This window comes from Phascolarctos cinereus, unplaced genomic scaffold (assembly GCF_003287225.1).
Source record: "Phascolarctos cinereus isolate Bilbo 61053 unplaced genomic scaffold, phaCin_HiC Scaffold_9;HRSCAF=440, whole genome shotgun sequence".
Classification (NCBI taxonomy): Eukaryota; Metazoa; Chordata; class Mammalia; order Diprotodontia; family Phascolarctidae; genus Phascolarctos; species Phascolarctos cinereus.
The window spans coordinates 146,949,359-146,970,588 of NW_027556402.1; the positions used below are offsets into that span (position 1 = coordinate 146,949,359).

At 37.4% G+C, this 21,230-nt stretch overlaps 1 protein-coding gene across 1 annotated transcript in view; it reads left to right on the top strand.

The window, feature by feature from the left end:
* The window catches only part of SCFD2 (sec1 family domain containing 2), a 423,086-nt gene that overhangs the window by 46,447 nt on the left and 355,409 nt on the right, over positions 1-21,230 (top strand). The window contains 2 exon segments of the mRNA XM_020990057.2: positions 18,721-18,758; positions 18,761-18,847. Coding sequence (XP_020845716.1) covers positions 18,721-18,758; positions 18,761-18,847 — 125 coding nt within the window.

Below are 21,230 nucleotides of genomic sequence, written 5' to 3' on the forward strand. Positions count from 1 at the left end.
AAAATGAATTGCGATTGCTCTTTTGGAAAGTGAAGCCTTTGTAGAAAATATAATTTTTACAGAATTATTTGATTTTCTAGCACAATTTATTTTAAATCTCAGCATTAATCTTTCTCATATTTTAAATTATGGAACAAGACAATTTTGTTGTTGTTCAGTCATTTTAGTTGTCTGACTCTCTGTGTCTGGTGTTTTCTTGGCAAAGATACTGGAGTACTCTGCCATTTCGTTCTCTAACTCATTTTACAGATGAAGAAACGGAGGCAAACAGGGTTGAGTGACTTGCACAGGGTTACATAGCTAGTAAATGTCTGAGGCTAGATTTGAACTCAGGAAGATGAGGCTCAGCACTCTATCCACTGTGCCATTTAGTTGCCCCAAAAAGACAACATGTAACAATAAAGGAAATAATATCAATATGAGGAAAAGTGATATAATCAATCTTCTTCAACCAGAGCAGAAAATGGCACACAGAGTATTCATTATGAGCAAGGAAACACGTTGTCTTGCTTCATTCACTAATTAGTTGTGTGATGTTAGCCTTATTAATCAAGCTTTTTTTTTTTTGGTAAGGCAATTGGAGTTAAGTGACTTGCCCAGAGTCACACAGCTAGTGAGTGTTATGTGTCTGAGGCTGGATTTGAACTCAGGTTCTTCTCATTCCAGGGCTGGTGCTCTATCCACTTGGTCCACTTAGCTGCCCCAGTCTTATCAATCAATAAGCATTTATTAAGTATCAACTATGTGCCAGGCACTATGTTAGGTACAAGATATACAAAGACAAACACAAAACAGTGCCTGCTATCCAGAAACTTACATTCTGTTGGGAAATAATATGTATACATATAAGTAAATATAAAATACTTTATATACAAAGAAACTAAAAGATAATGGCAATAGGGGAAGAGAACAATCAGCACATGAGGGGATCAGGAAAGGCTTCCTGGAAGAGACAACACTGAGTTGAGCTTCTTTTGACAAGGTAGGGGTTCTTTGGAATGGAGGTAACAAGGGAGTGCAGTCGGAAGAATTAGGGGATCCTTGCCTGGCACAAGACCCTATTCTTTCTTCTGGCTCATCTTCAGGGAAGAGATTATTTTAGTGGAAATATAATTTCTGTTTTGGACATACCTATTTTGAGATGCCTATTGGACATCTATTAGGAATATTCAAGCAGAACTAGAGATTGGGGAAGAAAAACTGCTCAATGTTTATCTGAGAGTCATCTGAATAGAGCAGCTGAACCCATGGGAACTCATGAGGTTACCAAGAGTCTATGTAGAGAGAAAAGGGCCCAGGACAAAACCTTGGGGGTAAACAGGGGACAGAAAAGATCCAGCAAGAAAGACTCACGAGTTGCCAGATAAGTGGGAGGGCTGGTGGGGCCGGGGGAGAGAAGGAGAAAAGGAGAGAGAGAGAGAGAGAGAGAGAGAGAGAGAGAGAGAGAGAGAGAGAGAGAGAGAGAGAGAGAGAGAGAAAGGGGGAAGGGTAGCTTATGCTATGTCATGAAGACCCAGAAAAAAATATTTTCAGATGGTTGTTAGGAGTATTAAATGCTGCAGAGATATAAAAATGAATGGTACTTAAGAAAAGGCCATTGAATTTGGCAGTTGATACCATTTATGATGAATATGATGAATACAAGGAAGTATGGGAGAATTTATATGAGCCGATACAAATCAGAGCTGAAAGAACTACATGGAAAAGGAGTACAACAATGTAAATGGAACGAATAACAGCAAAACAATCAAAACTGAATATTTTCAAGGTATTGAGCAGTTGTGCTGATTTTTCCTCTTTTTCCTTTTTCTTGTCTTTAAAAATACAACTTGTTAAATGGAATGGCTCTATGTGAGGGAAAAAGTATGATGAGGTTAAAAAAAAGACATCAATAAAAACTTATTTTTGAGAAAAAACTGAATGTCTACAATTAAAATGACCAAGCTTAGTCTCAAAGAAGAGATAGGAAATTTTGTGTTCCTGGCTTTTTTATAGAGGTTGGACAACTGTGAGTGTGGAACACTGACTGTGATGTCAGACTTGGTTGATGTGTTGATTAGTTTTGTCCAACTTTTTTCCCCCTTCTTTTTGAATTTTTTGTTATAGGAGATGGCTCTTTGGGAGGGAGATGAGAGAAATATGTTTGGAAATAATGGTGATATAAAAACAAAATGTAACGAGAAAATTTTTATAAGTTGAAAAAGAGATCATTGGCCACTTCAGAAAGAGCGGTTATCTCCCTAGTTGTAAAAGGGTGATTGATATTCCTGTCCCTAGCTACTTCACAGGGGTCTCATTAAGATCAAATGAGAGCAGGAATGGAGATAATACTGTATCTTCAAGTATTTCTGATTCGTAAGTAACATAAATGATGTAAATTCAGTAATGACTGATGTAAGCTAAAGGATTTTTAAAAAGAAAAATGTGAAAAGAATTAAATGCATTGAATAAATGGCTACAAGTAGAGAATGAAATCCAGTAGGGATAAGGAGCAAAGTTATATAAAATTCGTGGTAGAGAATGGCTGGCACTGTTAGAGCAGAAGAAAAATCCTCCAAGGGAGCAGTATGCCATGAGATAAATTATTGTCACATTGTTCACTTTTAAAAGCATATCCGGTATTAAGCCTCAGAGCCATAACTGCGGGGGTGTTCTTAGGGCTCTGTCCACTGGCAAGGTGTGCATCTCCTCCTTGGGATGGTCTAGAGATGGCTGTTCATGTGCCTCATGATGTCTGCTGTCTCCGTGCCTTGCAGTCCTTTGTTGGCCTATGCTGAGCATTGTGGCTCAGCTCCCTCACCTACGCCATACTCTCAAGGTCCTTGCCCGGTACAGCAAGACCACGTCTGTCTTGGCCCACCTTCAGCATCATCCTGTGGCTATAGTACCTGCCTCCTAGGTACTCACTTTTGCCTCTTCTGCCTCTACAAGGATGCAGTGGAGCTCCTTCAGTGTACAGTGTACAGTTCAGTGGGGCTCCCTTCCCAGTACAGCTTCATCCACACTGGACTGCCTTCTGTGCCAGTGAGGCTGTTAGACCCCTCTCCACCCACTCAAGTCTTCTAAGCTAACTCTTTTTAATAAGAGAAAAGGGTCAAGTGGATTTGCACAAGCCAACGCTATTGTCTGGTAGTTGGCCAAATCCTTAAAAATTGTTTTTCTTTATTCCCTTGTCATTCTCTTAGCACCACCTTACTGCTATACGTATAACTTCATCTGGGTGGTAGGACCAGAGTTCCCCATTTCTTCACACTAGGAATTTGTTTGACCTAAAAAGCAACAAAGAAACCGTCATGGAGCCTTAATCAGCCCCTATCTCTCTTGAAGAAAACTTTTAGTCACCTGAGGGCATAAAAAGAGTGAGGACCCTCTCTTTGACTTTTTTGGATTATAGAAGACCAAACTATTCATTCTACCCTGCCCTGATAACCAGATACTTCCCTCTCTTTACAATTCTAGAAGCATAATCAAATCCACACTGCCTCTGTAGCCAGAAGGAGTATCAATCTACTCCTATAGTACTTGAAAATTTCTAAACCAGAATACCTCTCCTTGGTCAACCACTTGTGTGTGCACGTGTGTGTGTGTGTGTGTGTGTGTGTGTGTGTGTGTTTGTGTGTGTGTCTGACTCACCCAAGGATATCCAAGTAGTAAGCATCAGAAGAGATGTATATTTATATATGCATATATATGTATTTATCTACATATGTATATGTCTATGTATGTATGATGTATATAGCCCTCCCCCCTATTAAAATATAAGCTCTTTGAGGGTAAGGGATGTCTTTGCTTTTGTTTTTCTATCCTTAGTGCTTCGCGCAGTGCTTGCCACAAAGTAAGCAAATAATAAATGGTTTTTTCATTCATTCATCCCAAGTTTCCTCCAAATGGTGAGAGAGTTTCTAGTTCCTCTGTTTTCTCTGGGTCATTATTTTCAGCTGGGGTGTGGCCGAGATCGGTGTAATTCAGGAACTTGACAGCCTCTGTAGAACGGATGTTTGTCAGCAGACAGCATTACACTGCCATCTACAGTTAGATCAGCTGTTCTTCCAAAGGCATGGTACAATGGAAGCCAAGGGCCTGAGTTCAGACCCCTCCTCTGATGCTTACTTACTGCTTGGGTGGTCTGGGGTGAGTCACTGAAGTTCCCTGCCCCAGTCTCCATTTTCTCCCCTGTAAAATGAGGAGGTTGGATTAGATGGCCTCTCTGGTTCCTCCCAGCCTTAGATCTGTGATCTTGTAATATTGAGATTGTCCAGTGACCTTCCCAGAGTTACACAGCTAGTAAGCTTCTGAGGCAAGATCTGAACTTGGGGTTTTCTTACTCTCTATCCATTTTACCACTCAGTTGCCGTAAGAGCAAAGTATAAAACATTTCCTCCAAAACTGGGGACTATCTATCCCACAAATACAGGTCTATGGTGACAGTAGGCTCTTGGCTAGAGTACAGTGATATGACAAATATCACACAAATAACAAAGGGGTGACTCGTAACTCCATCAAAGAAGTCTTTTCTCCCTTTAGAAGTCCTCTGGAAGCTCCTCTTAGGTGTAGCTCACTGCTGGACTCAGAGGGTCCATGCCTTTCTGGAATCCAGAGCTGCCACATCTGTCAGCCACAAGAGGGTCACACTCCAGGAGGCTGGCTTTCTTCACAACTCCTGGTACTGGAAGTCTTTTTTCCCTTCATGGAATCCCTGTGCAGAAACCCTTGAGTAACTACCTCTCTAAATCCACCTGTCCTCTGTTTATCTAGGTGGAGGTGTGTCTTTCTGATCCTCTCTCCCTGATTCTGTCTAGATGCACTGTCTGCTACTGGTCTCTCTACCCTACTATGTGCCAGTCACTGTGCTAAGTGCTAGGAATCCAAAAAAGACAAAGATAGTCCCTGCCTGCAGTGGAACCATTTCTGTTCCCCTCTTTAATTGTTTTACAGACTCAGAAAGCCAATGACAACCCCCCTGCTCACAACATGGGGGTAGACAACGCATAAAAAGAAGCTGAAATATGGTTGGGGGCTTGATGACGTCCAGAGGAGTGCAGCCGAGTGGGAAATGATGGCTGTCCTGGCTCCCCTTCTTAAATGGAGGGTCTGGGAGGAGCTCTTGCTGTCTACCCTGTGCCCTTTCCAATTTGAAGAAGAGAGGGCCCTCAGGGGCTGGGGATGCTGAGGAAATGTGAATTTTCAAGGATGATCTTGCAGGAATGATGAGGTTCAAGAGAATGTTGATGAAGTCCAGAGTAGTACAGCTGGGTGGGAAATACTGAGGAAAGTAATGAAGATTGAAGCATTGTCCCCTGGTAGAATTTTCCTGCTGACCTGAATCATGTAATCCATTTTTGCCCCCCGTCCTTCCTGTGATCATTTTTTCCCTTTTCCCCTGCACTCTTTGTGGTGCCACCCTTATGGCTGCTGATTGTTCCCAGTAGCTCTGCTTTCTCTTCTCCTGTGGTAAAATCTTCTCTGGATAAACATGGCTTTTTTTCAGAGAAAGAGTAGTCTAACACACCAGCCTTCCAAGAATATGTCTCGTATTCTATGGGACGGCCCCCATTCTACTGTAGCCTCTGTTCTTCCTGAATGATTGTAGGCATCATCTTCCCTTTGCTGCTTAAATCAATCATTTTATTTTCCTTTCTGAGGAGAAACTGTGAGCCATCTTTTGACTTCACTGAAACTTCTTTATGTGTTCTGTTCAACTGAAATTTATAGTAAGAACATCACTATGGATGGGAGTCACTTCCTCCAGTAGCGTAACCATTTGTTAGACAAAGATCGCCCATTTAGAGGAGCAAGAGTACTCTCAGATATGTGACTTCTGACAAGCTTGCTTATGTGAGCATACTTCATTTGCTGGTTTGCAGCCCAGCATGTAGCAGTTTGTATATTTAAGTCAGTCATACATTAGTCAAGGCCTGCCTGTAGGTATTCAGTGTAACTATTACTTTTCTCCTCTTTAGTTGTTATACAAACTCAGAAAGCCAGTGACAATCCTCATGTCTTTAGCCTGGGAAAAAGAAGGCTGAGGGAAGACCAATAATTCTATCGAAGTGTGTGAAAAATAATGATACAAAAGATGTTGACCAGCTGTTGGCCTTCTCTACTGAAGACTAAACAAGAAGAAATAAGTTTACACTGTAGCATGAAAGGTTTAGATTAGATATAAAGATTTTTAGACTTGACAGTGTGTTTCTCAGGTACATTATGAAGTGTCATTCAAAGGTCTTTTCAAAACAGGGTAATTTGTCACCTGTCTCTGATAGGTTGAGAATAGCTTGGCTGTAGATCAGGAGATGGATCAAATAACCACATAAGTTTACTTCCATCTCCTATGGTTTTATCCATCTTTTTTCCAGACTGTAAATATTTATAGATTATCAATCAACTTGAAAGTTAAGAAATGATTTCATGTAAAAGCAAATATCAGAGAAATGAGGATGCCAAAGCATCTCCGTTATGTGCACCACAGAGCATTATTTTCTTTTTTTAAATAATATTTCATTTTTTCCCAATTACATGTAAAAAATTTTAAGTTCCAAATTCTCTTCCTTCTTTCCTCCTCTCCTTCTTCTCTTAGATAGTCAGCAATTTGATAGGTTATACATGTGCAATCATGTAAAACACTTCTATATTAGTCATGTTGTAAAAGAAAAAATAAACCACCCCCCCAAAAAAAAAATAAAGTGAAAAATAATGTATTTCAATCTGTATGTACAGTCCTTTAGTTCTTTCTCTGGAGGTGGATGTTAGATTTCATTGTGAGTCCTTTGGAATTGTCTTGGATCATTGTATTTCTGAGAATAGCTAAGTCGTTCAGTTTTTTTGTTTTGTTTTGTTTTGCTTTTTGGTGAGGCAATTGGGGCTAAGTGACTTACCCAGGGTCACACAGCTAGTAAGTGTCAAGTGTCTGAGGCCAGATTTAAACTCAGGTCCTCCTGACTCCACAGCCTGAGTTCTATCCACTGCACCATCTAGCTGACCTAAGTCATTCACAGTTGATCACTGTACAGTATTGCTGTACTGTATACAGTGCTCTGGTTCTGCTCACTTCACTTTGCATCAGTTTTGTGTAAATCTTTCCAGGTTTTTCTGGAATCATCCTGTCTTTTTTTATAGCATAATAGTATTCCATTACAATCATACACCACAACTTGTTTAGCCATTCCCCAACTGATGGGCATTCCCTCAACTTCCAATTCTTTTACGTTTTTGAAAAAAAAATTCTAAAATATAAAAAAAAGTTTTTTGGAATACAGACTTGATATTGGTATTGCTGGGTCAAAGGGTATTCACAGTTTGATAGCCCTTTGAGCGTGGTTCCAAATTGCTCACTAGAATGGCCGTTCAGTTTACAACTCTCACCAACAGTGTTAGTATTCCAATTTTCCCACATCGCCTCCAACATTTATCATTTTCCTTTTCTGTCATATTAGCCAATCTGATAGGTATGAGGTGGTACCTCAGAGTTGTTTTAATTTGTATTTCTCTAATCAATAGTGATATAGAGCATTTCTTCATATGACTATAGATAGTTTTGATTTCATTGCCTGAAAACTGCCTGTTTATATCCTTTGACCATTTGTCAATTGGATTCTTATAAATTTGACCTAGTTCTCTAAGTATTTGAGAAATGAGGCCTTATTAGAGATACTTGCTCTAAAGATTGTTTCCCAGCTTTCTGTTTTCCTTCTAATCTAGGTTGCATTGTTTGGTTGGGGTTTTTTTTGGGTTTTTTTTGCAAAAAGTTTTTAATTTTACACAATCAAAATTAGTAATTTTACATTTCAAATTGATCCCTCTATCTTGTTTTGGCCCACCTTCTTCCATTATGCATAGATCTGACAGGTAAAATATTCTGTGCTCTCCTAATTTACTTATGGAATCACCCTTTATGTCTAAATCATGTACCCATTTTGACCTTATCTTGGTATACAGTGTAAGGTGTAAGCAGTTTTTGTCAAATAATAAGTTTTTGTCCCCAAAGCTTAGATCTTTGGGTTTACCAAGCACTAAATTACTATGGTCATTTGCTACAATGTATTGTGTACCTAATCTATCCCACTGATCCACCCCTCTATTTCTTAGCTAGTACCTGATTGTTTTGATAATTACAGCTTTGTAGTAATAGTGGTCTTGCTAGGCCCCCTTTGTTCCCATGTTTTTCATTGATTTCTTTGATATGTTTGACCTTTTGTTCTTCCAGATGAATTTTGTTGTTATTTTTTCTAGCTATATAAAGTAGTCCTTTAGTAGTTTGATTTATGTGGCATTGACTAAGTAAATTAATTCAGATATTATCATTTTTATCATATTGGCTTGGCCTACCAGTGAGTGATGTAATATTTCTTAGCATAATTCCAACTTGCTTTCTAGAGTGATTAGACCAATTCGTAAGTCCATCAATAATGTACCACTATGCCTGTATTTCCACAATCTTTCCAACATTGACTATTCACATCTTTTTTTGGGGGGTCTTTCCCTCTCTCTCCCTCCCTCTCTCCTTCCCTCCCTACTCTTTTTTGTGGTGTGATATTGAATATTCAGGTCACTATCCATTTTCAGCTTATTGTGGCCTTGCAGGTAAGATGTTGGTCTAAACCTAATTTCTGTCACAGTACTTCTCATTTTCCCCAGGAGTTCTTGTCAGATTGGGAGCTCTTCTTAAGTAAATTATGTCAAGTTTATTGAACGTTAAGTTATTGAGTTCATTTTTTAAAAATTCTGCTTACCTAGTCTGTTCCACTGATAGGCTTTTCTATTTTTTGACCAATACTAAATCATTTTGATGATTATAATTTCGGAGTTTATTGTGAAGTTAGATCTTTTGTGTAAGTATATGATGTATGTGTTGCCTATATAGGTTATGGATATGTCCTTACAGGTTCTCTAAATGCTGTGGCTTACAATGAGACATTAACACAAATCCCGGAAAAATGTGTCCAAATTCCTGATAGACATTAATCTTTGAGATTTGGGAGCTAGAAACTATAATTTCCAGGAATTCCCCAAATCATAAGTTATTCTGTTTTTCATAACATTTCATATATGTGATTTTAAATAATGAGTGACCATAATTATAATCAATGAATCACATCATTTTTCTATTATAGGCTTATACTAAAAGTTTGAAAGGTTTCCATAAAAAATAACAAATGAATGCTTTATTGTTATTATAAGCCAATATATTGTGACAGGATTACATATTTTAATAATTTATAAAAATTATGTCTATCTTATATAGATATTTGATAATAGAAAACATTAAAAGAAGGCAATATTATTATAAGATAAATGCCAAATAAAAATCATTTAAAAATGGAAAGATACTATAAGAAATATTTAATATTTAAAAGTTATTCTCAAAATGAAATATCAGATTTAGTACATTTCAAAGAACCATAGGCTATAATGACAAGTCAAACACTGGAAAATGCCGGTGAACATTATTGGATAGTATTTGACCAATATAACATTCAGATCTCTTAGCACAATTAATAGTATTACACTGAATCCCATGTTGAAATGGCCAATCTAAGGATTTATTTTGTTTCCAAAACTTATTATTTCTTAGAATATAACCCATGGGATTTGCATAAGGTATGCAATGCATGTAAAGTTATTAATATTTATCTTATTTGCATGAATGACTTACTGTTAGTGACAGACAGGGACACAAACACGCATTTATAACATGGCAACAGTTACAAGCAAGACTGTCAGGTTATATTCTGACTACTTCTTTCTTGTGTGATCCTATTCTGGTTCCTGGAAATGTCAACCATACCCTTTGACTTTGCATATCAGTTTCCTTGATTTTGACTGGACATCAGTGGATTCTTTTGAACCAGTAATGTTTTTATGTTAATTGTAATCTTTAATTCTTGCAGGAGAATTAAAATATCCTTTCCCAATTTCTTGATTGATTTTTCTCAGGATTCAGAAAAAAAAAACTATATAAATTTTCAAAGAAATTCTAGGAAGGAATTCCCACACGGAAACACTAGCTTAGAACCTTATCTACCATTCTCTAAGGGAAACTTTGATTCCTGCCTGCAGGGAAGCAGGAAATTGGGGCCAATGGGCTAGCCCCTCTGCCCTTCCCAAGAGAGGAGGTCCTGGGCTAGAATTATATCTGTCTTATCTCCCTAAGTATTGCTAGTCTAGGGGAAATGATTTTGTGGTTAGTTTCAAGCTGCTTTCCTAATCTCTGTCCCTTAAATAGGAAAGAGTGCCTTAAGTTTATATCTGAAGGCATGACTCCCCACCAAATATTAGTTACACAAAAGAATGTTATAAATAGTGAATAAACCCACATGTTCATTTATAGTAGGCACTCAATAAATGTTTGTTAAATGGATCTTGCAAAAGTGAATCTAATGCAATCCCTTCAACATACATAGGAAGGAACTGAGGCTAAGAGGACACTGACCTCCCCAATCACTGGGAATAGTCACCACTCCCCCTAATACCCAGAATTATTGAATTGAGTTGAACATGGATTGATAGAAGATCAGGACTGGAAGGGACTTCAAAGACCACCTGGCAGACAGATACCAGACAATACATACAAAGAATGAATTCTCTTACTCTGAGGAATACATCTTAGCTCAACCAAAAAAGAAAGTCTCCAATTTCACCCAAGAGAAAATTCCCTGAAGTGTCTAGGTCGACAAGCCAGAAGTAAGGACATGTCAAGGTGCCAGCTCCTCTATATGTCTGCTGCTTCTTAAAGTTCTCTCTCTCTCTCTCTCGCTCTCTCTCTCTCTCTCTCTCTCTGTCTCTCTCTCTCTCTCTCTCTCTCTCTCTCTGTCTCTCTCTCTGTCTCTGTCTCTCTCCTCTCTCTCTCTCTCTCTCTCTCTCTCTCTCTCTCTCTCTCTCTCTCTCTCTCTCGGAAGGCCTTTGCTCTTTCAGGATCTCACCTGCTTTGCCTTTCACATAGGCATCCAATGTCAAATAGTTGGTCTTTGCACCGATGAGAAGAGTCTGTAGCAAATGTAGCAATTTGAACCCTGGGTTACATAAGTGCTTGGCTTGCAGTTTTGGTCTGACGGTGTTTATAAGAATCTATTAACGTTGTAGCATTTTGTCCTAATGGAGTTAGTAAAATAGGATCCCAGAGATATTTATGATTCTACACTCTACAAGCAATTGATAGAAGTGTCTGAGATAGCAGGAACCACTGGGAACTAGGTTGTACACTGTTCTTTATTCCTTCAAAATATAAAAATGGTTGTTGTATAAATATGAGTGGACAAGACCATTATCCAAGCAGCAGGCACCAAACACCAATAGAAACTCTCAATAACTTATGACAAGACCATTATCCAAGCAGCAGGCACCAAACACCAATAGAAATGCTCAATAACTTATGGCTGCAAGGTTATTTATATCCTAGCACTCTAGTCCACTGCATATTCCTTTTTGTCCTGTGTGTGGCTGTGAATTGGGATGCTTATAGTAAGAAGGAAGGTTCTAAGAGGATGTGTCAGTTTGCTTGGTGGGAGAGGGATTAGACACAGGGGTGGGGAACTTGTGGCCTTGAGGCCACATGTGGCCTTCTAGTTCCTCAGGTTCCTTGAGTCCAAGTTTTACAGAACAAATCCTTTTATTAAAGGGATTTGTTCTGTGAAGTTTGGATTCACTCAAAGGGCTACGCTTGATGACCTAGAGAGCCACATGTGGCCTTGAGGCTGCAGGTTCTCCACCCCTGGATTAAAGAATATAGTAAAATGCAATGGAACAGTTAAATGGGTGGTTTGAATTCTCTTCTCTTGATTTGGAGCACACATCGTGAGGTAATTTAAGGGGAAATTGTCAATAGCATGCAAAACTGCTTCTTGAATCATCTTATTTAAACATATAAAAGAAAAAAAAGTTATTTAACTTTACCAGTGAAATCAAGGGTTTAACTAGATGATTAGCAAATGAGTCACCAAATAGTGTTAATGAAATGTGACATTGTCTAGGGGGAAGGCAGGGAGCTTTTGACAGGAGACAGGAAGAGTCATGCCAGTAAACTACCCTTTGATCTCCTCAGTGACTTCCATCCAAAAACTTTTTGTGGTTGTTAACTTAGCTCACAATGATGATGTATGTTTATCATGTTTTTAGTATATGATTTTTTTTTTAAACAGCAAGTAGGTATTTAAAAATACAGCAGTCTGGAATCATGACAAATCAGCAGAAAGTTTAGCATGCAGTTAAGAGCTTTGGATTGGGAGCCAGTGGACCTATATTTTTAGTCAGCAAGCATTTCTTCTTATTAATTAATTAACTTATTTTTAGTTTTCAACATTCACTTCCGTAAGCTTTTGAATTTTAAATTTTCTCTTCTCCCTCACCACCCCCTCCTCCAGACAGCATGCAGTCTGATATAGGCTCTATCTGTAAATTCATATTAAACATTTTCACATTAGTCATGTTATAAAGAAGAATTAGGACCAATAGGAGGAGCCACGAGAAAGAAGAAACAAAACAACAACAACAAATAAGAGAAAATAGTATGCTTCAATCTGCATTTGGACTCCATAGTTCTTTCTCTGGATGTGGGCAGCATTTTCCATGATGAGTCTTTTGGAATTGTCTCAGATCCTTGCATTGCTGAGAAGAGCCAAGTCTATGAAAGTTAGTCATCATACAATGTGGCTGTTACTGTGTACAGTATTCTCCTGGTTTTGCTCACTTCACTCAGCATCAGTTCATGTAGGTCTTTCCAAGTTTTTCTGACAGCAAGCATTTCTTCAGCATTTGCTTTATACTAGACACTGTGCTAAGAGCTGGAGACAAAAAAACAGGCAAAAACAATTATTGTTGTTCATTTTTGTCTGATTCTTCGTGACCCCACAGACAAAAGCATGCCAGGCCTTCTGTCCTCCATTATCTCCTGAAGCCTGTCCAAACTCATATTCATGCTTCTGTGACTCTATCCATCTTATCCTCTATTATCCCCTTGTGTTTTTGCCTTTAATCTTTCCCAACATCAGAATCTTTTTCATTGAGTCTTGTCTTCTCATTGTGTGGCCAAAGTATTTAAACTTAAGCTTTAGTCTTTGTCCTACCAATGGGTAGTCTGAATTAATTTCTTTAAGTGTTAACTGATTTGATACATTCGATCAGGTTTCGATATTGATTATGTGATGATGTCTGTATGTCGATTCACCTTTTGGGTTGTTGAAAAAGTGTTTGCTTTGACCAGGAAGTTATCTTGACAGAACTCAGTCTCTGCCCTGCTTCATTTTGTACTCCAAGGCATAACTTGCCTGTTATTCCATTACCTTTTGATTTCCTGCTTTAGCATTCCAATCTTCTATGATGAATGTAACATCTTTTTTGATGTTATTTCTAGAAGATGTTGTAGGTCTTTGTAGAATTGAACAACTTTGACCTTTTCAGCATCAGTGGTTGGAGCACAGACTTATATTACTGTGTTGTTGAATGGTTTGCTTTGTATTTGAATAAATACCATTCTGTCATTTTTGAGATTATACCCCAGTACTGTTTTTCTCACTGTTTTATTGATTATGACTACTTTATTGACTCTACCCATTTCTTCTAAGAGATTCTTGCCCACAGTAATATATGTAATGATCAACTGAATTAAATCCACCCATTTCTGTCCATTTAAGTTCACTGACACCCAAGATGTTTAATCTTTCAATCTCAGATTGGCCACGTCCAGTTTACCTTGGTTCATAGATATTACATTCCAGGTTCCTATACAATATTGATCTTTACAGCATCAGACTTACCTTTTGTCACCAATCACATCCAGCTGAGCTTCCTTTTTTGGCTTTGGCCCAGTTGCTTCATTCTTTCAGAGCTACTTGTCTTCTACTTTTCTCCGTTAATATGCTAGATACCTTTTGACCTGAGGGGCTCATCTTCTGGTGTCATATCTTATCATTTTAATACTGCCCATGGAGTTTTCTTGGAAGAGATACTGGAGTAGTTTACCATTTCCCTCTCCAGTGGATAACAGAACTCTCCACTATGACCTCTCTGTGTTGGGTAACCCGCACAGCTTAGCTCATAGTTTCATTGAGTTGTGCAAGCCCCTCTGCCATGACAGTGCAGTGATCCAGAAGGGGGAAAAACCAGTCCCTACTCTCAAAGAGCTTACATTCTAAAGGGGGAAGAAAGCAGAGGGGCAGGAATGTGGGGAGATGGAGACAAATGGAGAATGAAGGATGCAGCCCTTCCCCAAAATGGATGTTTTAGAAAGAGCTCATCAATGGAAGAAGAGACAGCAGGATCAGAGCCAGGAGGCAGCTAGGGCTTTGTGTCTAAGCCTGGAGAATGAGAGATGACATGGTTGCAGAGGACAGATCCCAGAGTTGGAAAAGTAATGAAAAAGAAATGTGAACTGCTTAGTGGAGATAAAATCTTATTGGGCATAAAGTCTCTGTTGCCACAATTATAATCACATCTTCTAATGTTTTCTGCGCAAAAGAACTTCTAGTTCTATGGATTATATGACTATGGATGTCAGTAACAAAAGCAGAAGGGCAGCTAGGTCATGCAGTGGATGAAGCACCAGACCTGGAGTCAGGAAGACTCATCTTCCTGAGTTCAAATCTGGCCTCAGACACTTACTAGCTCTGTGACCTTGGTCAAGTCACTTAACTCTGTTTGCCTCATTCCTCATCTGTAAAATGAGCTGGAGAAGGAAATGGCAAAGCATTCCAGTATCTCTGCCAAGAAAACCCCAAATGGGATCATGAAGAGTCAGACATGACTGAACAACAAGAAAAGGAGAATACGCTTTATAGAAATTGGTCATCCTAATTATTAGAAGACCTTTATTCTATAATGTGAGTGTGTGCATATAGATATAGATAAGCATCTATATCTAGCTATACATATATAAAAACCTCTTTGAAATGATTTATATTACTTCTAAAATTCAAGCTCTGCTTAGTCAACCATTTCTGGATAATTTTAAGTCATCCTGAAAGATCTGAATAATGTTAAATTTTAGGAAAAGATCAGAAATTTTCTATATTTCTAGCAATAGATTTGGTGCCACTTAAGACCAGTAATTACTAACATTTCAAGGTCATGGGTGACACTTCTTCAAGATGAGGAGTATCTAAGAATTAACACGGTTCATAAGGTATTACTGTTCTCATTTTACAATGTGGCAACTGAGGCCAAGAGAGGTTAAGTGACTTGTCCAAAATCACACAGCTGGTTAGCAGCACATGAGACAGAAATCATGTCTGGTGGAGATGGCATTCAGCTTGGAGGTCCAGATGTACCAGTTTGTGTGACTTTGGGAAAGTTAGAATCTTGGTGAACTTCAGTTTTCTCATGTATACAAAGGGGATAACAGTACTTATCATGTCTATCTCATAAGTTTATTGTAAAGATAATATCTCTTTTAACCTTAACATATTATATAAATTTCAACTGTCTTTATTTCTGACAATAATAATCATAGGCCCTCCTGATTAATGTTAAGATTAAGTAGGTACCTTCAATATTATCAGGCATTTAGAGATTAGCTATGATGTATAAGTGATAGATGATGTTTTATATTATTGTGCAGTATTATCCTGAAAGACTATCTCATCTACTGTTTAATGTTATCCAAAGCACAAGAAGAAAATCCTGTTTCTTCAGTTGTGACTTAACCAATCTTTAAAGTGTAAACACTTTTCATGAGTGTTTTGGGACATTTTCATGTACGTTAAATGTTGAACAAGAACCTTCTAATTTGGGGCATCAGTTGTTATGGGGTAAGATTTTTGGGAACACAGTATTCACAATTATCATTGTCTCTTTTTGTTACTGAGGAGGACTTTGTGGATGGTGATAGCAAGATCACCTGAATGCATAAAGCAGGTGACCTGTATTTTAACCTTCTAAATCATTTACAATATAATACAATAGTCATTTAGTAGGCATCTGCTATGTGCCAGGCATTGTGCCACTTAGGATTACAAATAAGAAAAAAGAAAGATGGTCTTTTGTCTATCTTCCCTATTTCAGAGTTAAGAATAAGTAGTTTAATTATAATATGAGACATTTTAAAGAGAAATAAAGCCAGACTGTTTCAAATATATTCATCTCAAATAGCTAGTATTTTGTTGTTAGTAGGAAGATAAACCTGGATTCTAAAACTGTCTTTATCTGAAGTGACTCATCCTGTAACCCTTATTTGCCTTGTTCGATGGCATATGTGCCATAGATAATGCTAGGTTTTGTTTTTAGATGATCACTTCTAAGATCATTTTTTTTGTTATTTTAAACTAGTATGGCAGAATGGAGAAAATCAGATGAGATAGGCATTCTTTCCACTTTTCATCTCTCACTTTTCATGGCACTAAATGAATCAGATTAGGTACATGAGGGAGGGAGAATGTATTTGATAGAGGTGATAGATGAGTGAAGAGGAATGATTTGGTGAAAGGGTGAGAATTGGAATTTAGTGGATAGATTACCCTCTCCCTGTTTAAAGATACATGCCATTTAAAGATCCATTCTTAATCCTATGTGTCTTTAATACATATTTATTTATCAACCTTTGAGACAGTTTGTAGATATTAATGAAAAATGCTGTTGATAAAACTTCTACTCTAGTTAAGTCTGTAAACTAGCTCATGATGGCTCATAGGTATCTCAAACTCAACTTGGCCAAAACAGAGCTCACTATATTTCCCATCAAACCCTTCTCTTTTTTGAACTTCCCCATTTCTATCTAGGGCATCAAAATCCTTCTAGGCACGCAGGTTCACAGTCCCCAGGTTATCTTTAATTCCTAATACTAATTCACCCAACCGATCCAAGCAGTAGCCAGATGTTGCTTTTTCTGCTCTCCACAACATCTCATAGTTCTGTCCCCATCTTTCTACTCCAAAATGCTTTTCCTAAAGCGTAGGTCTTACTTACTATGTTATTCCCGTACTCGGTAAATTATAGTGTCCCCATGTTGCCTCTAGATGAAATGTAAACCTTTCTGCTTGGCTTTGAAAACCCTTCACAACCTAACCCCAGCCTGCCATTTCATCCATAACTCATCCTCCTTCTCTCTCTGTTCCATCCAGATTCACCTTCTTACTGCTCATCACACTCTCATCTTTTTGCCTTTGCACCGGCTGTCCCCTAAATCAGGAATGCACTCTCTCTGCATTTCTACTTTTTAGGGTCCCTTGTTTCTTTCAAAACTCAGCTTTAATTTATTCTACTTTTTCGTAAACCTGTCCTGATCTATCCAGCTACTAGTGCCCTGTCCACCCCCTCCTAAGTACTTTGCATTTATTTTGTTTATGCTTATACATGTGTGTATATGTGAATGTATAAATATTTACATGTACTTATTTATGTACATATTGTCTTTCATAGAATGTATATTCTTTGAATGCAAGGACCGATTTATTTTGTCTTTCTCCCTAGTGCCCAGCACAATGTCTGGCACATAGTAAGTGCTTAATAAATACTTGTTAATTGATCAATTGACTGTTTAGATTATGAGGTACCTGAAGTTATACTTAAAGTAGTTTTTCAAAAGTTAAAGTTCAATGTTAGTTTTCACTGTAAAATACTAGATCTTAACTCAAATTTAACCTTGAAAGTTATTATTTTTACCAAACTGCATTCAGATAGGTCATTTAAAAAATTAAATAGAACATCTTCAAGGAAACTAGATGACAGGAAATGTTCCTGGGGACTTGGAAAGGGAAAAGCCACTGAAAGGAGACACAAGTCATCTTTGTTCTTTTTATGCCCTATTTTTAAAAAGTGAATCCAAATGTGTATATTTGGCATCCAGTCACCATTTTTCCAGGAAAAACACTGTACTCATTCACAAATTGGATATGGCACTTTGCTGAGATTGAGAACTGCAGAGGAAATGAGCTGAGATAAGCCTAACATAATCTTAAACTTCATGCCTTTTATGAAAGGTCAATTGTAAAAGATTTGTTGAAATATCACCCTTCCATCCTAGTGCCAATAGTGTGACAGTCAACAGAGTTTGAAGTTATTGTAACTTAGCACAATTATTATTTTTCATTTATTAATGAGCTAGTCTATTAAAGCAATTTTGTTAAATATTTTCTAAGCAAGGAATAGTTGCTTTGTTGAGAACAATTATCTTGCTAATTACTTTGGGTTTTAGACATAATATTTTCTAACATTAGGCAACTTAGTCATTTTTGGTAAAACTCTGTTCTGAAGTTTGCCATCTGGACAGTTGTTTGCCTCAGTTTTATTAAATGATTATTAAATTTATTAAATGACCTTTGAATAAATAATTTTATTAAACAATTGTTGATTGTCTCTGGTGGTTCATTAGCAATTCATTGGTTTACATGTACCTTAAGTAATTTTGACTCTTCTTTTAATGTTTTTAAATTATTAACTAATTTCATTTTCCTCACTCATGCTAATCTCCTGTAATATGGCATTACTTTCCTTCCTTCTTTCTTTCCTTCCTTCCCTCTCTTTGTTTCCTTCTTTCCCTCTCTTTGCTTCCTTCCTTTCCCCTTTCTTTCTCTCCCTTTTTTCTTCCTTTTTTCCCTTCCCTTTTTCTGTGTCTGTTTGATGATTCTGATGGGTTTCATTACTTTCTCAGTGATAAACATTGATTCGAAAGAGTGAGTCAAGCAACCCCTAACTTGATGAGCAAACATTAGTGTTCAGACTTTAAAAAAAATTGTACTTTTAACCCCTTTTATTATACTGGAAATTTAGCCAGTGTTCTTTGTGGTTTCATTGCAGTGACACGGCAGCAATAGCCCTCTGGGAGTCTTTACTGACCGCAAGCACAAAGAAGCTCTCATGGAAGTTAGGAGACACCTGGTGGAAGCAGCTAGTAGAGAGAACCTGCCCATCAAAATGAGCATGGGTGAGTCCAAGGAGCTGGCCCAAGGGGCAAGTCCCAGTTAATGTCATTATCTGTTAGCAAGCTTGAGGAAATTGACATTTTTCTGTGAGGTGACCAGGGTAATTTATGCCTAAAGTCTAAGCCCTGGCTTTTTTTTTCCCTAAGTAGGCTAGAATAAAATCTTGGAAAAGCCTTGAAGAGTTTGCAAAATGCTCAGATGGTATTATGAAGGAACATATATGTATCTCTGTGTGTGAGGTATGATATATATGTGTGTGTGTGTTCTGAGTATTTTGCTACCTATCTGTTTGCATACACATATATGCAAGCATATGTGTACATATGCACACACATATGGCATTGGTGACAGTGTGTGTATGCATGTATAGTGTTAGGAAGGAGATATGTGTGTCTGGGTCTTTGTGTGTGTATCTATTTCTATCTCTGTATCTATAAAGATATTCTTATCTGTATCTATAGACCTACAGATATAGATATACACATATATATCCCTTCCTAACGCCATACACATACATGTGTGTCTGTGTGTATATGTGTATACATATATATATATACACATACATACATATACACACATATATGTATATTATATATATATGGAGAGAGAGTGAATGTGTGTGTGTATATATGGTATTAGGAAGTAACATATCTACATGTGTGTGGATAGATACTATGTGTACATGTATGTATCCATACATACGTGTAGATCTATAACGCCACAAACACACAGTGCACACATATACACACATGTACAAAAATATGTACATGTCACACATATATACTCTGTGTATGCGTATCACATATACTTGTCTTCCTATATGTATATTTGGGGCTCTGTGTGTGTGTGTGTGTGTGTGTGTGTGTGTGTGTGTGTATCTATCTCTAGAGACATATAGATAGAAATAGATAGGAAGGAAGAGACAAATAGAGACAGACACACACACACACACACATACAGACACACACACACACACACTGTCATCAGTGCCTTGTGTCACCACTTGTCTTTCTAGCATGAAGCATGGGAATTGTAGGAGAGTATTTACAAAGAGCAATGCGCTAGCTTTCTCTACTTGACAGGCAGACAGTCTGACAAATAGAACTGCCAGAAGTTGGCTTCATCTTTCTCTCTTCCTTTTCATTCTTTCTTCTTCTTTTCTTTTTTTTTTTTGGCAGTTGGAAAAAGCTCTTATTTTATGGATTCTGAATTGTAGGACTACTTTACCTGGAAAAAAAGATCAAGGACGTTAGACGTACCCTGCCTTTCTCCCTCATCTGCTAGTTTTTACTCCATAGTTGTTATCACTTCTTGTCTGGTAGATTGCCTGTCTCTTTGTTCTCATTACTCATTCTAGCACAATGAATTTGGACTTCAGAATTAAAAGAATTAAGCCCTAATAAAATTTATTTGTAAATGGATCTTTTTTTTTTGTATATTTGGTGAAAAATTAGAGATCTCCAGAGTCCCTTTTCTTAAAAAAAGTTAATATTTTAATATTTGTGTTTTTATGTAAGAATTTAATAAAAGCATAACCACATAAGATAAGCACAAGAACAGGTTTTTGTTTAAAAATATAGGTTTAATAGCTAGATAAGTAAGAGCTGAGTATTTAAAAATTAGTATCTAAAAACCATTTCTCTTATCAACTCTGATGATATGTTTATTCCCATGGCCTTTTCTTTGGGCCTGTTTTTTGAAACATCAGTTTCTACCTTCTGTTACATTTATCTATCTGTTATAAAAAGATCCTTTACAGAATTGTAGGGGATACTATCCTCATTCTGAAAATCCCATAACACTAACCTAGTGCTTTGCACATAATGGACCATTAGTAAATGTTTGAATGCATGTGTGCGTGTATGTATGAATAAATGAATGAATGAATCTAAGGTTTTCTGGCTCCATAAAAGTCATTAGTATTTTTCAGTGAATTTGTATTTGAATGAATTTTATGTATTGTGATTTGTACCCTGGGTCTGAAGAGTAACATAAGGATATTACAACAAAATTAGTGATGATTTTTTACAGAAAAAGTGTAAATAGTACCCTTATTCATGAATCTATTCAGCATTCTTCCATTCTATAGACATTAGCCCCTACTTGTATCCAAAATAGCCAATTTTCTTGTATTAATAATCTTTTGATGATACTGCATTGCTATAAATTATGGAATGATATAATATCCAAGGAGTCAGAATTGCAAGTCAAATAAAGGGAAAAGGAGAAACAAATGGCAGGCATAAATAGGCTTATTACCACTAATGAAGTTCATGTACAAAGCAGCATAAAAGATAAAGTTAATGAGCTATCATTTAAAAATGTCATGTCCCTTATGGCCAGAAAAGGAGGTGGGTCTGTTGTATAATAAAAAGGGGAGATAGA